General features: G+C 32.6%; 1 protein-coding gene across 3 annotated transcripts in view; it reads left to right on the top strand.

Annotated features, from left to right (window-relative positions):
• The window catches only part of ARL13B (ADP ribosylation factor like GTPase 13B), a 62,170-nt gene extending 49,367 nt beyond the window's left edge, over nucleotides 1–12,803 (top strand). The window contains exons 7-10 of one of the 3 annotated variants that reach the window (XM_010978513.3): nucleotides 3,480–3,705; nucleotides 6,150–6,266; nucleotides 7,305–7,373; nucleotides 12,555–12,803. In XM_010978513.3, the coding sequence (XP_010976815.1) occupies nucleotides 3,480–3,705; nucleotides 6,150–6,266; nucleotides 7,305–7,373; nucleotides 12,555–12,631 (489 nt within the window). In that variant the 3' untranslated portion in view covers nucleotides 12,632–12,803. Of the gene's footprint in view, nucleotides 1–3,479; nucleotides 3,706–6,149; nucleotides 6,267–7,304; nucleotides 7,531–12,554 lie in introns of those variants that run through there. The other 2 variants (XM_031457449.2, XM_064496273.1) reach the window with 2 other exon arrangements.
• The last annotated feature ends 3,798 nt before the right edge of the window (nucleotides 12,804–16,601 follow it).

The following is a 16,601-nucleotide window of genomic DNA, read 5'->3' as shown; positions in this document are numbered from 1 at the left end:
TCCTCTTCATATTTACCTTCTGATCTAGTATAAAAAGGGAAGATGATTTCAGAATTAACTGAGAATGAAAATGAGGATTGAATGTAGCAACTGTCATAGTTACTGTTCTATAAATCTTTTCTTGTCATTTATTTCATATGATAGTAATATGTTTACTCTTACTTACTTTGTCTTTTCCCTTTATTGCTGTTATTACCCCTTTACAGTAATATTTAGATGATTATGATGAATTAGAGTACATAAATGATTTTATAATTATTTTTCCAGGATACTTAATGTTTGAAACTATAATAAATTCTTTTATATCTGAATATCATTTATTTTCATTTTAAATATCAGAATAAATAGTTTACCAAAATTAATTTGTAGATTTTAATCATGAAGAAGTTAAGGGGTTGTGTGTGCATGTGTGTGTGTGTGTGTGTCTGTTTGTCTGTCTGTCTGTGTATCTGTGTCTTTGTTTTCATTTTCTCCTGGTGTCCGGAGTTTGCATTGGTCCTGCCTTCCTCGCCCTCAGCAGCCATGCCTCCTCAGCAGCAGAGCTTCGTAAACCTCCTCTCCATTCTCTCAGAGCTTAATGTGGCAGCTGGCTTGCTGGACCCACCTCTGTGTTTTCTATTCCTCTTCCCCTGTCACTGCCTCCTTCCACACAGGTATTCATCTGGAAAGATGGATGATTATTTCTTCCTTGGGGCTGCTGCTGAGGAGGGAGGCAGCTCCAAAGGTAAGAAGATGATTGGATAGTTTTTGATACTGCTTTATTTTGCAGAATACTTGGAAATATGAGATATTTGGTGTTAAGTTGCTTAGATAGCAGAAGGCTAATTGTATTTAATCTTTTTATTAACTCCATTGCATTTTCCTTAAGTATGTACTTTTCTAAGTAAAGTAGTCTTAATAGCTTGAGCTATTGTTTTGTCTTCATCCTATTAAATATTATGTTTGTCAAGTTTGTCTTATGTTCTTTGAAAAATACTGGTAGAGAAAAGAGAAATCAGGTTTGATTTTTTACTTTGCGACATTAATTTACTCTATGTGTGTGATAAAGCTTTCCTTGTAAATAATGACCAATTATTTTATAGTACCTTAGCTATAATTTCATAGAAGGCCTTAGCACTTCTACCAACATTGTTATTTTTCACATTATAAAGATAAGAACAATACTGACATACAACATAGAATATCTCATATTGAAGTCCCTGAGTTAATTGGTGGCATAGGGAAAGGGCAATTATTATACTTTTAAACTATAGTAATTTTAAGGCCATCAGTAAAGAAATGAAACAAATGAAAATAAATTATCTGTAGTCTCCATTTTACCAGGCAAGTTTTCTTTTTTTCCATAAAACTTCTCCTTTGAAATGTTTGCATTTTAGAGAAGCACCTCATTCCTTTGATTTTACCACAGATAATAAAAATGATGAAGTATTGGTTCCAGAATAGACAGATCAATGAAACAAATAGTAACTAAATTAATACAAACACTTAGTGTAAGATACAGGTGGCATTTTAAATCTGAGAGAAAAGAATCTTGGAACAGCTGAACAATCAAAAAGTAAAATTATTGAACACTGTTTACCAAATTAAATTTCAGAATACTTAAATGTATTAAAAAAAAGAAGCCTTAAAAATACTAGCACATAGTATAGTTAAACATTTGTACATCCTTGGAGGAGGAGAAACTTTCAAAATTGGACAATCAAGCCACAAGTCATAAAGTAAAAAACAGGGAGATCTTACATTTAGTTTTTAAAGAGCTGTTCTACAGAGTTAAAGACAAGAAAATCCAAACAAATCCTAATGAAAAATATTTGAGACGCATGCAACAACAACAACAAAAAAGAACCTGTAAAAATATTACTGTGTAAATAATGAGAATCTAATAGAAAAATGAGTATTGGGTTATCATGGATAGTTCCTTAAAGAAAAAATAAGAATGGCAATAAGGGTATTTAATAGCTTATCTTCAGTAGTGATATCAAGAATAAATCAAATTCAATCAGCATTAGGTAATAAATATTTATTAGTTTGGTGGTGATATGAAAGACTGGTAGTGATATATAACATTTTAAAAGTTATAGGGAGGGAGGAAGGTATAGCTTAGTGCTACAGTGTCTACCTTGCATGCATGAGATTCTGGGTCCAATCCCTAGTACCTCCATTAAAGAAAAAAAAAAACCTAATTACCCCCTCCCCCATGCAACAAAAGTGAAAAAAAAAAACCCTGAATAAATTCTTTAAAAAAAAGTTGTGGAGAAATGTCACTCTCTTAATCCTTTGCCTGTGGTGTAATTTGACCTTAGTTTTTCTGAAGAAAAGTTTGTGGTATGTCATATTTTAAAATGTGCTTACCCATTGATCCAAAAGCTCAACTGTTAGGAATTTATTTCTAAAGATCTAATTCAATAATTATAATTCTTACAGTAGTGAAAAACTGACAATCATGTTTTTGTTCATTGATTGGGGATTTGTAAAATAAGTTATGATAGAGCTATTCAAAATGATAATGTAATTGATGAAAGTAATAATAGCTAACACATATAGCATTATATAATACTTTCCTACCTAACGGTTTGCTATGTGTGTGTCAGCACTATTCTAAGTACTTCATATATTCATTGACAAAGAAAGAAATGTATATTCTTAGTTCTTTTTTGTTTAAAAAATACATGAATATATAGAGAGAGACAATCGATCACATTTATGTGTGTCTGTGGGGGTGTCTGTATGTGTGCTGGGTAGGCAAAGAAGAGCACCTCTTAGTAACTACACACACCAGATAGCGGTTATCTCTGGATTGGGGAATTACTGGTAATACTTATTTTCTTCCTCTGTACTATCTTTGTTTACTGAATGTTTGGTAAATAGAGTGTTTTAATGATACATTCAACAAATAATTTTTTGTTTTTGTTTTCCTTTTTCAGTTTTATTAGGTAGAATTATTACACTTTGCACATATACATTATATTGCATGTAAATACATATATACAATATACTGCATTTTTTTCTTTACATATATGTGCTGATCATTGTTTCTAAGAACAGATTAGAGCTTAAGCTTTTTAAACTTACATGCTTATCAAAGTAATAAAGCCAACCACAAAATAAGAATCAACAGAATGTGGTAATCCAATCATAAAGGACAGTCAAATATGCTTATACATATTCAAGAAATCAATCATCTTAGTTATAAACAATAAATAGTTCATGTCATCATCATCATCATCATCATTATTATTATTTTTAGATTCCACACATAAGTGTTTTCATATGGTATTTTTCTTTCTCTTTCCAGCCCACTTCACTTAGAATGACAATCTTTAGGTCCATCTGTGTTGCTGCAAATAACAAATAATTTTTTCATAGAAATATTACAATGCCCTGAAGTTACAGAGTGCTCTTGGATTATTTGATTTATCCCTTAAAACTGTCTTACATACAACTGTTATATTAAAAATGATTTATTTCATTTTTGTTAGAATGAAAAAAAACTTGAAAGAGAGAAAAAGAGGCAAAATATGGAGAAAGACAGTGATGGCTGTGCTCTGAAACACAAAATGGAGCATGAGCAAGAAGAGACACAGAGCCAGATCAGTGACAGTAGCCAAAAAAACAATGAGTTTGGAATAGTAGAAAATTATAAGGAGACATTAACACAGCAGTTGGAGAATGAAGATGAGACAGATCAGCGATCATCAGAATCAGGTGATAAATCTAGTTGTTAAAAAATATGTATATGTAATCATTTGTTTATTTATTTTAAAGTTTTATATGTTAATATATAACATGTAAATAACAAATGAACTATATATATAAAACTTAAAAAATACTTCTTTCATTTGTCATGATTATTTTCATAAAAAATGCATTTTATCTCCAAATGTGATATGTATCATAGTTTTCTTATGAATTTTAATTAATTATTAGTCAATTTGCTAACTTACATTTTTATTCATAGTCATTTGTAAGAAAAGAATTTCAAATTTCAACAGAAAATTCCGTTTTTAATTGTACTTTTTAAAATTTGGAATATTGCATAGCCCCAGGAATCCTTGGAATGTATTTAAAACCTTTAAGGCTTTTGGAGGGTTTGTTTTGTTTTGTTTTGTTTTTCTTAATTCTCATAATGTAACAATCATCATTTCCTTTATTTACTTGTTATTTCTGTTGGATGCAGACATAATTAGCTGAATATTTTAAAAGCTTTATCAAATAGTCATTTTCCTCTTAATATTACATAGAATCTTCAATTCATAATTGCTTTTCTTTTTCTAAGTGGTTATGTGATTTAGCAGGAAGTTCAGGTCTTTTGGTGTCATAAAGAGATAACCTTCGTTTGGACTCAGACAATCTGGGATAGCAACCTGACTTTCTCATCTACTGGATAAATGTTTTTATATAGCATTCTTCAGTTCTAGTGTCCTCATCTCTAAAATGGCATTGTGCCATCTTTTTTTAGCCGGCTTGTAGGTTTACTTATAATAAAAATAACCCTACAGTGTTCCTAGCACAGGGCCTAACACGTGGGAGATACTCAGTAATCATTCCTACATTAGCAGTATGATTCCATGCTATATAAGAGTTTTTGTACAGTATCAAAGAGTTATTGAAAATAAGATCTCAGTCCCTGAGGTGCAGATTAGCTAACGTGGATATTTTGCAGTATAAAAATAATCAGATTTGAAAGTTATGTGTTTTATAATTTGGGGAGTTAGGGTAGCCACATTTGTACCCATATAGCTCTAACAGAGTAAAACAAAAAGTAGACTTAAAGTGGCCTTGCAATATATTGGAAGAATTCTTTCTAACGCTAATGTGTTGGTAAAGAGCAAAATGACTTGATAGATGATGTGAACATATAGCATAGGAAGATCTAAGTCAGTTGTATAACTGTAATAGTAATAATTATAATGTATTTTATACTTTGAAGCATAGTTTCAAAAGCTTTGTATTATTTAACACAGCATTATGTTATTCAGCATAGCAATCCTAGGATATATTATTCTCATTATATAGAATAGGAAACCAGGGAATTGGAGAGGTTGAGTAATTTAAGATCATATGTCTCATCTGTGGCTGTGCTGAGACACGCTCCCTTCAACTTTAGATCAGCTTCTCCATATCCTGTGCTCTCCCATGACCCTGTGCTACTGCCCATCCTCAAGTCCATGTGGTTCTGGAATCTCTCTTTCCTTTCTCCCAGCTGTAAAGCCTACAGCTTTAATTGTAAAAACATGTCTCTGTTTCTATCTGGAGTGAAATGTCTCAAATGACACTAATGTATTTAGAAAAATAGTGTGTTTCTAAATATGTTTGTATTTCTCATTGCTTTGTAGGCTTCATAGATTTGACTGTTCCTTACGTTTCCCAGATAATTCCCATTTTAGAAAATGTATTACATATGTATACAAATTTAGCAGTTTGGGATTTTCAACTAAAATATTTCAGTGACTTTGATGTTTGGTTATTTAACTACTATGCCATCCTGGTTTACACTGTTAATGTTCATACGTTAACGATATAGATGCACTTAAAATGTTCTTATGTGCTTAAATGAGAATCTGTAGATAGTTATTTTTAGAAAAAAATACAAATTCAGTTCTTAAGGTCTAATAATGTGAGTTTGGTTAAAATATTTATATTGAGCATATCTTGTTTGGCGGTTATTTTAATGAATAATGTATTTAGATTTGATTGTGGTCTTTTTTCACATTTCAAAGGATTATTTTTGGACTTAATACCTAGAATCATTCTATATATCCTACTGAGACAAATCAACACTTCTTTATCCCCAGGCCATTCTTAGTTTCATGGAAATCCCTGCAATTAGATAGTTCCATTTACTTAATATGACATTTGGGGGAAAATGTTACTTTTGGAAATATGAACCTTTTTTTATTCTGAATCATCTCTCATAGAATCTGCCATTTGTATCATATTTATTAATCATTCATTCAATAAGCAATCACTTAAAAATCATTCTAAGTAAAAGCAAGTTCACGTTTCATTATTGGTAACAATTTTTAACTTGAAGATATAGTCCTATGGTAATAATAATAGCAATAGCCTAATAATTCTATTCTTTATTTTTTGTTATAGAAGCTTACTTTTTCCCAAAGGCATAAAGTTCCTTGTTCATATTCTTACAGATAACAGTAGAAAGAAAACTAAGAAACTAAGAATGAAGAGGAGCCACCGTGTAGAACCTGTTAAAACAGATGACTCTGCTCCTAAGAGCCCAACACCACCCCCACCTCCTCCTCCTGGTGAGTAAATTGATATTGATACTAAATTTAGAAATAGTGCTTTAAACAATATTAGAAGAAAAAGAAAGAAATTTTGTAGCTTTTATTCAGTATATGCATTATCTTACAAATTTGTGAAAAGGGTAGAATTCTTTGCTCCATCTACTTTGTTCAGAATTTATCAACTTAATTATTGACTGCTTTTTTTAGTAAGAAAATAATGTTTTATGAAGGTATAAAAACAAGTAAAAATTTTAAAAATTAGTAAAAATTAATAATAAACCTTTACCTGAGGAATTCCTGTAATGGATTCAAGTCCTATTTGAAATATCAGTACCCAGCTTGCTAAAAGGAATTTGTTTAATGAATGGATGGCTAATAAGAGTTTTAAAAAAAATGAATCTTTCATCCTGAAAGTTGACATTTGAAACCAAGATGTGTGATATTTCCAGTATATTTCCATTGTACATACTGACCTTCTTAGCTATTCATGAGGATTAAATGGGATATTGCATATAAAGACATACTAACTGTACAATAATTGTAATTTTTAGCACTAGGCATAGTAACTCACATACTAACTGCACAATAATTTTGAGTAATTTTTTAGCATTAGGCATAGTAGCTCACATACTCAAATATCTAAACGTATATGTTTATAGTGTCTTTTTAGCCCTGCCAGAAGGCTTTAGATGGTAACATTATCCTCTGAGAATTATTTTAAGACTCATTGCTTGTATTACATTTAATAAGCATACATTTATTTTAACCTCTGCTAGGGGTTAGAATAGGAGCCTAAGCTTATTTATGGTGGTGATGCAGATGCTTATATTTTTAACTAAAGGTAAATAAAAACTTAAAACAGATATTACCAACCTACAATTACATTTTCAAACAGAAGCCATTTCAGACAGGTGTATGGTTACTCAGTACCATATTATTCAGTAATATGTGAACTGACATAGAAGTTATATACATTCCTGTGAGAGAGGGATCCTCTCAGCAGACCTAAAGAGACATTGTTTAACAATGTTTTTAAATGTTTTTCTTTTCCTTTAGTTGGCTGGGGAACCCCCAAAGTCACTAGACTTCCAAAACTTGAGCCTCTTGGTGAAACACGTCATAATGGTAATGCAAAGGATCAGTTTTCAAGTATCTATACGTATCACAGTCCCTTTCTTTACCTCATTACTTCAACAAGCTTTTACTTTTGGAAGCCTTTCAATTCCACAGCCTTTTTCACTATACTTCACTTTTTTTCATTTATTTAATTTTTTTTATTTTTAAGTGCCCTTTGCCTCGATATAATTTGATTTGATGTTTACCTTAGAATACAGAAGTAGATAATCGTAGCTTGTGTTTATCCATTAGATGTTAATGTAAATAGTTATGAAAAGGGAAAGATTTTAAAGCAACTTAAATTAGATATGAGGCATTACAATTATACGTAATAGTTTTAAAAAGAAACTTCATTGTCCTGTATGTGTCTAATATCCTCAATGATAATCTCACGTAATTGTTTTTTCTCTGCTTCTAATGACACAGCTGCTGAATATTAAAATGAAGCAAAGAGTATCACAGTTTGTAAAATCAGAGACCAAATCAGTAAACCAAATAAAGTTCAGCTAACTGGAAAGGAAGTTATGAAAGGGTTCATTGACTCAAGGAAACAGTCTTTTTGGATGAAATTAACATAAGATTTAGTACAGCCAGTATAGGGCATAAGAACTCCAACTGGAAAACTAGAGAAAAGACAGTTGGGAGTAGAGAACTGCCTAATACAACAGGTACAAGTTCTGATTTCAGACAATCAGCCCAGATTCTTTCAATAAAATATTTTTAGAATGCAAAAGGATAAATAAATAAATAAAATATATAATAACTTAATAAACTTTTTCATCAAGAATATCCAGTTTCCTTTTTGATAGCTCTGTTTACCTAATCTAGACCTTAGTTTTCTAAGAAGACTCATTTACTAGGAAAAAAAATTCAGAAGTTTAATCTTTAGAAAAGCATTACCAAACAATCTGAAATTATATTAAACTGTATAAAATATTTTTATTCAAAAAGTATATAAATATAAATGTGCTGTTTGCTTTCTGTTTTCTGAATACTATGTTAATAATGAAATATTTCTTCTTAATCATTACTGAAAATCGTTTTTTATTACATTATCAGTTTAAATATTTACTGTTTTAGAAACAATTACATTATATATGTGTATATGTAAGCATACATGTATATAAAGATATTAATTTCATATATAACAGATATTATTTTTTCTCTTACTGAATTAGGCATCCAACAAACAATTATTTTGTATTTGATAACCACCCAAAACATTTGTGATGCCAAGATGAATGAAACGTAAATTCTGCATTTCCAGGGATCTTAGTCTGATAGAAAAGATAATACTTCAGCTTTCTGTAGTATATATGACAATTTACACTATGGAGGAATAGGTTCTATGGTGTAAAATTGGAGTACTGTGCATAGACTGCCTAGGCAGTGGAAGTGGTATTAGACCTATATCTTTGAAGAATACAGAAAGTCAGGAAGCAGAAGAAACAGACTGTTCAAAGGTAGAGAGTTGGGAAAGAATATTGCTTATTTGAAAAACAGAAGTCACTTGTGACTAGAGCTTAGGTTCATGTGGGTAGAGTGGGTAAAAAAGAGGAAATTTAAAGTTACTGGAAGTGTTGAAACTGAAATTATGACTTATAGCCAGATTGTTTAGGGCCTCACATATATGTTGAGATGTCTGGACTTGCTATAATTTTACGTGAGACACTACACGTTTTTAGCAGGGAAATAGTATTACTAGATTTATTGTTTAGGAAAATAATTTTTGTCACAATGTAAAGTACAGACTAGATTGTGGCCACACCCTGAAGTAAGCATCCCATTTGGAAGCTGTTGGAGTAGTCAGGGTGAGAAGTGAGAAATAGGAATTGGAATCAAAAATAAAAATGTATACAAGAAATACTTTCATATAACCAACTCGACAGGTAGTGTGAGTGCCTGTAATAGCCAAATAATCCTAATTCATTCCTCCTATCCCTTGTTTTATTGCTATCATCCATTTTATTTATATGTAGGCATACATAATCAAATACATTGTTGCTATTAGTATTTTGAACAGATTGTTATCTGTTAGATCAATTAAGAATAAGAAAAATAAGTTTTCATTTTATCTTTACGTGTTTCTTTGATCCTTTTTCCTTCTTTATGTAGATCTGAGTTTCTGATGTATGTTATTTTCCTTCTCTCTGAAAAACTAACATTTCTTGCCAGGCAAATCTACTAGCAACAAATTCCTTCAATTTTTGCTTGTCTGAGAAATTTTTTATTTTTCCTTTACTTTCGACAGGCGATTTCAATTTTGAGGGTATAGAATTCTAGGTTGGTGGGGTTTTTTTCCCTAAACACTTTAAATATTTCCACTCTAGTTTCTTCTTGCTTGCATGGTTTCTGGGGAGAAGTTGGATGCAATTCTTACTCTTGTCCTTTTACTGGAAAAGTGTTTTTTCCCTCTGGCTTCTTTCAGGATTTTTTTCTTTTTCCTGTAATTTGAAAATGATATATTATACCTAGATGTAGTTTTGGGGTCATTAATCCTGCACAGTGTTCTCAGAGTTTCATGGACCTGTGGTTTGATGTTTGACATTAATTTGGGGAAATTTTGAGTGATTATTACTTCAGATATTGCTTCTGTTCCTTTCTCTCTTCTCCTTCTGTTACTCCCATTACACGTGAATTACACCTTTTGTGGTTGCACAGTTTTTAGATGTTCTCTCTCTTTTTTTTTTTTCAGTTTTATGTTTTTAGTTTTCAAGGATTCTATTGATATATCCTCTTATCTTAGAGGTTCTTTTCTCAGCCATGTGCAGTCTACTAATAAACCCATCAAATGCATTCTTTATTTCTGTTACAGTGTTTGTTTGTTTGTTTCTCTAGCATTTCTTTTTTGTTCTTTCTTAGGATTTCCGTATCTCTGCATACATTGCATGCAGTCTACTTTAACCATTAAAGCCCTTAGCTTATTACTCATAGTTGTTTAAAATTCCTGGCCTGATGATTCCAATATCCCTGCCAAGTCTTGTTCTGATGCTTGCTCTGTCTCTTCAAACTGTGGTTTTTGTCTTTTGGAATTTTTTCTTGATAGTCCAGCATGATGTACTAGGTAAAAGGAACTGCTGTAAATAGGCCTTTAGTAATAATACCGTGGTGATGTGGGGTGGCGGGGAAGTGTTCTATATTCCTGTGATTAGGTCTCAAGTCTTTCAGTGAGCCTGTGCTTCTGGAATTTAACTTCATGAGAGTTTCTCAGGTTTTTTTCCCCCTCGTTAGGTAGGACAGAATCCCTCGAGCCAAGTGGAATTGGTCATTTCCCTTCTTGGGTCAGTTAGGTTCTGATAACACCCCAGCAGGTTAGGTTCTGATTAACTAGTTTTCTTTGAGTGCAGGCCTTGTTGAGAAGAACAAAGTAGCTGCTGGTAGCGTCAGTTTGCAATGTTCTGCTTTAGGTATGTGTCATATGGGAGCCTGGAAACTGCAATAAACATGATTATATTAATATCTTATAATATTTTATTTTATATATATATAAAAATAAAAAGATGAGCAAAGTACTTTGCAGTATTCATAACGGGAGCTTTTCCCCTGCTCTGCCAGAAGCAGGAGGGAGTTTTTCTCCAGTATTTACTGTGGGAATTTGTTCAGGCTTCTGGAGGTGACTCACAATATTATGGTGGGGGGGTCATAAGACTGAAGTTCCTGGAGTCGTTAACTCTTGGGTTTATCCACACTAAGTGTCCAGCAGTTCATCACTCACCGTTCTGGTTTTCTTACCTGGCCACCTGTTCCTTCAGCAATTTCCATTCATGAATGTCTGCTCTGCTAAACTGACTTCCTATATTTGCCTGTCTGTCTCTCCAATATCCAGGTCAATGGTTTGTTTTGTGACCTCCCCTCTCTTACAGATTTCAGAAAAATTGGTGATTTTTCAGTATATTCAGCTGTTTACTTCTTGTTAGTATGGAGTGACTTACAAGCTCCTTAAATGCTGTTATGACTTTGCTAAATTAACGTTTATTACCATCCAGCATCCAGCTACATGCTGGATGGTAAGCCTTGGTTTAAAAAGACTACAAGAGAGATCAAAATAGTGAAATTACTCACAGTTCGTGGAGGAAGTACATGGCATGCTTCAAGGGTTCCAGAGTGGGAGCTGGGAGATCAAGGCAAGGTGCAGGGAGAGAGAGAGCTGCAGGACCTGGGCCACATGCCTTTATTAGGGTCTGTGGGTGGAGTGCTTTGGGATTCCCAGGCTAGGGCCAGATTGGTCAGTTCAAACCCCAAACAGCAGAGTTTTGGTAAGCTCTTCTGGGGTCTTTTCTAAGGGAAGGCGAGGGAGACAGTTGATCTGGAGGGCCACCAGGAAGTTATATCAGGGACTAAACATTTACTTGTGATTCTGCAGGCTGTTTTCTAGGGCATGTTTTTGCATGAGGTGCTGGTATCTATTTAAAGCCTCCACTGGCCTGGTGGCCAGATGAAATAGATGCTGAGGCAACTACACCATGCAGTAGTTTAGCTGAACTCTGGCACATGCAGAACTGGAAATAGGCCCCTAAATACATTTTTAATATATTTATTTCAGTGATCCTGTACCTGTGCTTCTAGAATAATTTTAAGGTAGTAGGTCAGAAAATAATTACTTATTGAAAGTTTCCATATGCTATTAAATTTGATAATTAAGGGATACGAACTTATTATGAAGTACAAATTAAGACTTTTTTGGTATCAAATATGTCCTAAATCACTGAGCTATATTGAAGCATCATTGTAAAAGATTCCTACTTACCAGAATACTAACATAATTAATTTTTCTCCCCACATTCCTAGAAGTAATAGCCTTTGGATAAGAATGCAGGTTGTACAAATACTGATTTTTATCAGGGCTTTGGCAACAGGTTCCATAAATTTTGAGTGTTTGTTTTATTCTAATATGAACATGTAATTGGAAACAGTAACAATAATATATACATTAGATACAGCTTTTATTAAATCTAGTGGAGATTAATTTATAACCTAGAGTTAGGAATTTGCCCTACTGATTGTGTTTTGAATTTATTCAAGTTTTCTTTGATTCTAACTTTTTCCCCCTTATTCTCTCCGCTCATTGCTTCACCTGTAAAATCGAAGTGTTTTACTCATTAAATGTGTTGGCTGGAAATTAATGAATTGTGTCAAAAATCTTGATTTAATGTAACAGTTTTGCATTTTTGGTCTCCCTTCTTTACATAGATTTCTATGGGAAGCCACTGCCTCCCCTGGTTGTGCGACAGAGACCTAACAGTGATGCTCACGACATCATCTCGTAACCAGGTCATACGGTCGCACTCTCTTAATGTTGGCCGCCTGAACTGGAGGACCTTCTTTCTCCAAGGAGAAAAACCCTGAACATTGATGACTGGGGCAGGACACCCTTAGCAGTTTCAGTGAGCCAAAGACCTGACTGATCTGATAATTACTTTTCCATGTTCTTCATACTTTTGTTTGTTTGTTTTGTTTTGTTTTGTTTTGTTTTTTAAAGGGGAAGCAAAATGAGCAGCAAATGGGGCGAGCAAGAGTTGGTAATGACTCTGGTTTATACATCCCACTCATGGGCATATTCCTGAAGGGAAACCTCTTCAGAAAAAGAGCCAGTGGGCTCTATACCCTTTCTTTACTCTTTATTTAATTGTCTTTATTTCTCCATCTTTAACATTTGTAAGACATGTACATGGAAAGGGAACTCTTGGGAATTTATAAGCTAAATTTTTAACTTTTTATATTTTTCTAAAACTTTTAAGGATTTTAATTACTATGACATTGTGCACTTTTCTATAGATGCTATGTTTAAATTGTGTTTGGAAAATGGAGTTGATTTACTTGACAAACATGAAACTATACAAACAGGATATATTTATATGGTTTGAGGTATGTTTTTGAAGTATACATCTTAATTTGACCTAATTTTAAAATATCTTTTAAAAATATTCTCATATTTTTATTCTATCAAATTGTTATTTGACAGCACTAATTAATTAGTTTAATTTTTGCTGTTATTTGTTTTCTTTGGTAATGCTCCCAATAAATGAAAGAGACTTGCAAAATACCTTTTGACTTAAATGCTTTTTAAGTTAATAAAAATGTTTTATGAAATATCATTAAAAGCCCCAATAAAACACCTCTTTCAAAGGTTAGACCTTTTCAGAGATCAAGGTGCTACTTGTCACTCCCTTGTTCTGTCAGAAGCTGCAGTGACTCTTTTAGGTTATTCTAATTCTTTTGTGCCTTGAAATTCAAGGCAAAAAGACCAGAAAAGCTACTGTAGCCCAGAAATTTGTATTTTTTAACTGGGAAATGCTTAGATATTAAAGAAATAACAATAAAAATGTTGGTTTAAATTACATCAATAAAGAAATAATTTCAAAATAATTTCTCAATTTAAAGTAATAGTACTTCTGTTGCACTGAAGAATGGCATCTGTAGTATTCTGTCTTCTGGCATTTAGACAAGCTTTTAGATACATATTTTGAGTAACAGATTCATAATGGTCCATTTAATTAGAAGCAAACCTTTACTCAAGGTGAAAATAACATAAACAGTATGAATTCTAATTACCCTGTTAAAATTAGTCAGTTTGGCATCTTGTACTGACAACAGACATATACTGGTATCTGAAAATAACATGATTAAGTATGCTTAAGGCAGTTTAATATGATTATTTACTTATAAAGTTTTTTTTTTAGAATATTGCATTTTATTCACATTTTCTAACTCATTGAACTTTCATTAATCAGATTATTTATTACTCTAAGTCAGCATCATATGCAATTTTTGGAATTTTGTACATGAGACTTACCTTCCACACTGGATAAAAGCATTCTATTTCAGATACAGAATTCCGAACAACCTGAATTTGTAAGGAAAAGCAACCCAAGAAGACAGTATGTAAATTCTGAGGTGGATTTTAGAGAACAAACCTGTATATCTTCTTGGTTCCTTTTTTGTAAAATTTATATTTATTCATTTTTTAAAAACTAAACTCATGCTTTTGCCATTTTTTAATATTCATCTAGTATGAGATAAATATGTTTTAAGTTTTTGTTTCCTACCAGTGATTACTATAATGTATAATAATGTACTGAGTCCATTTAACAAAAATAAATAAAAATCATTTTGAAGATCTTGAATTTAAATATATGATAAAATGGAATAAATGTTTTATATATCTCTCAAAACATAATTTGTATTCTTAAAGCATTCTAAAAATATTTTTAAAGTTTTGTAAATCCAGGTGGCTTTTAACAAGTATAAATGCCTATTTTGTTATATGCTGCATTTTTATTCTTAATTATTATGAATTATGACATTTTCACACAATAAAAATAATTTATATCAGTATGCTGTTTTGCTTTTCATTTGATAAACTTAAATGGTTTCTTTTTGGTAATAAGTGCCAAGTGAAGGAGCAGAATTCATCTAATTTGTGAATTTACCTGTGAATAGCCCAGAGACATTCAACTATGGAATATGCCATTGTATTTGCAGCTGATCTGTTAACCACATGTCCTTTTACTGACAATATTTTATTTCATTTGATACTTGGTTCTGTATGCTATGCTATTCACATTACTCATTTTCTTCCATTCCACACTAAAGAAATACTGTATGCTTCCAGATGGCAAAAGCTTATCAAAGCTTAGGGGCAGGGCATGTTTAGTGGTAGAGTGCATGCTTAGCAAGCACAAGATCCTGGGTTCAATTCCCAGTACTGCCATTTAAATAAATAAATAAAACCTAATCTCCACCTCACCCAAAAGTGAAACTGCTTATACAAATAAAGCTGGAGCTTATAAATTTTGTTATCCTTGCCTTTGCTACCTAAGTTTTTCGCTAACTGGAATACACTTTGCAGTTGAGATTCTGCTAATACTAACCTTCTAATTTATCAAGAAATACATTCCAGCTGATAATAAATTCATATACTTCAAAACGTACATTTAAGTATGGTAAAAACTATCAAAATAGCAATAATCCATTGTCTTTGTGGAGGCATAATAAGAGAAGTCTGGTTTTTTGAGAAAAGAGTTATCAGATATGAATTTTCTTTAATGAAAGTGATCAGCTAAATTAAAGGGAAAATATGAAGAAAATAATTTGCTAATTTTGAGCATGAGTTGTAAGTTCCTTTTTTGTGCTGATGAGGAAACAGTATGACCTAGGTAAATGAATCAGTGGTCTCCAAATTTGATACATCCTTTTCAGTACATATTTTTAGTATACATTAAATATAAAGTTACTGTATTAGTTTGCTAGTGCTGCTGTAACAAAGTACCACAAACTGGGTGGTTTAAACAACAGAAATTTATTTTCTCAGTTCTGAAGCCTGAAAGTCCAAGATCAAGGTGTTGGCAGGCCTTGTGGGAAACCTCTCTCCTTGGCTTACAAGTGACCTCCTTCTCCCTGTGTGCTCACATGGTCTTTGCTCTGTGTGCATTTGTTGCTAGCTAATGTCTCAGGGTATCCAAATTTCCTTTTAATAAAGACACCAGTTAGATTGGATTAGGACCACCCTAAACGACTCCTTTTAATCACCTCTGGAAAGGCCCTGTTTCCAAATACAGCCAAGCTCTGAGGTACCGGGGAGGGAGGTGGTGGTGGCGGAGGGGTGGGGAGGGTGGGAGGGTGGAGTTAGGTCAACATAGGAATTTTGAAGGGAAAGGGAGAAGTTTCACTTTTGTTTGTTTGTTTTGGGTTTTTTTGGTTTGTTTTGGGGGGGAGGTAATTAGGTTTATTTAATTTTTTAAGAGGACTTTTTTGAACCCCAGATCTCCTGCATGCTGAGCATGTGCTCTAGCACTTGAGCTATATTCTACCCTCTCAGCTCTTAGCAGTTATATACATATTCTATCATACTTTGTACATATACCTCCCTAAATTTTTTCAAAGATTAGAAAAAATAAAATAAAAATACAAGTTGTTATATTTACTTCTGAGTCCCAGTCTGCCAGAGTTTGTACATACCACTTTGAAGGCCTATAATTTAAAAAAATGAGAGCCTCAGCTAACTATCTACTCACCTAAAGCCTATAACTACGCTTTGTTCTCTTGCTTTGATGGTAAGTTTCTCTGTTGTGTTTTTCTGCCATCCAGTTTAAGGAGCTAACACTCTTGATGTCAGATTATTTTACTACAAACCCTGTCTTTATCTTTTGACACATATATCTCTATATGAACATGAAGGGCTTTGAGAGCTGTTTTATATAATTATGAAAATTCACTAAAAAGTTTGTTTTGTAACAC

This window comes from Camelus dromedarius, chromosome 2, assembly GCF_036321535.1.
Source record: "Camelus dromedarius isolate mCamDro1 chromosome 2, mCamDro1.pat, whole genome shotgun sequence".
Classification (NCBI taxonomy): Eukaryota; Metazoa; Chordata; class Mammalia; order Artiodactyla; family Camelidae; genus Camelus; species Camelus dromedarius.
The sequence above is the reverse complement of the archived record's forward strand: the minus strand, read 5'-3'. Positions and strand labels throughout refer to the sequence as shown.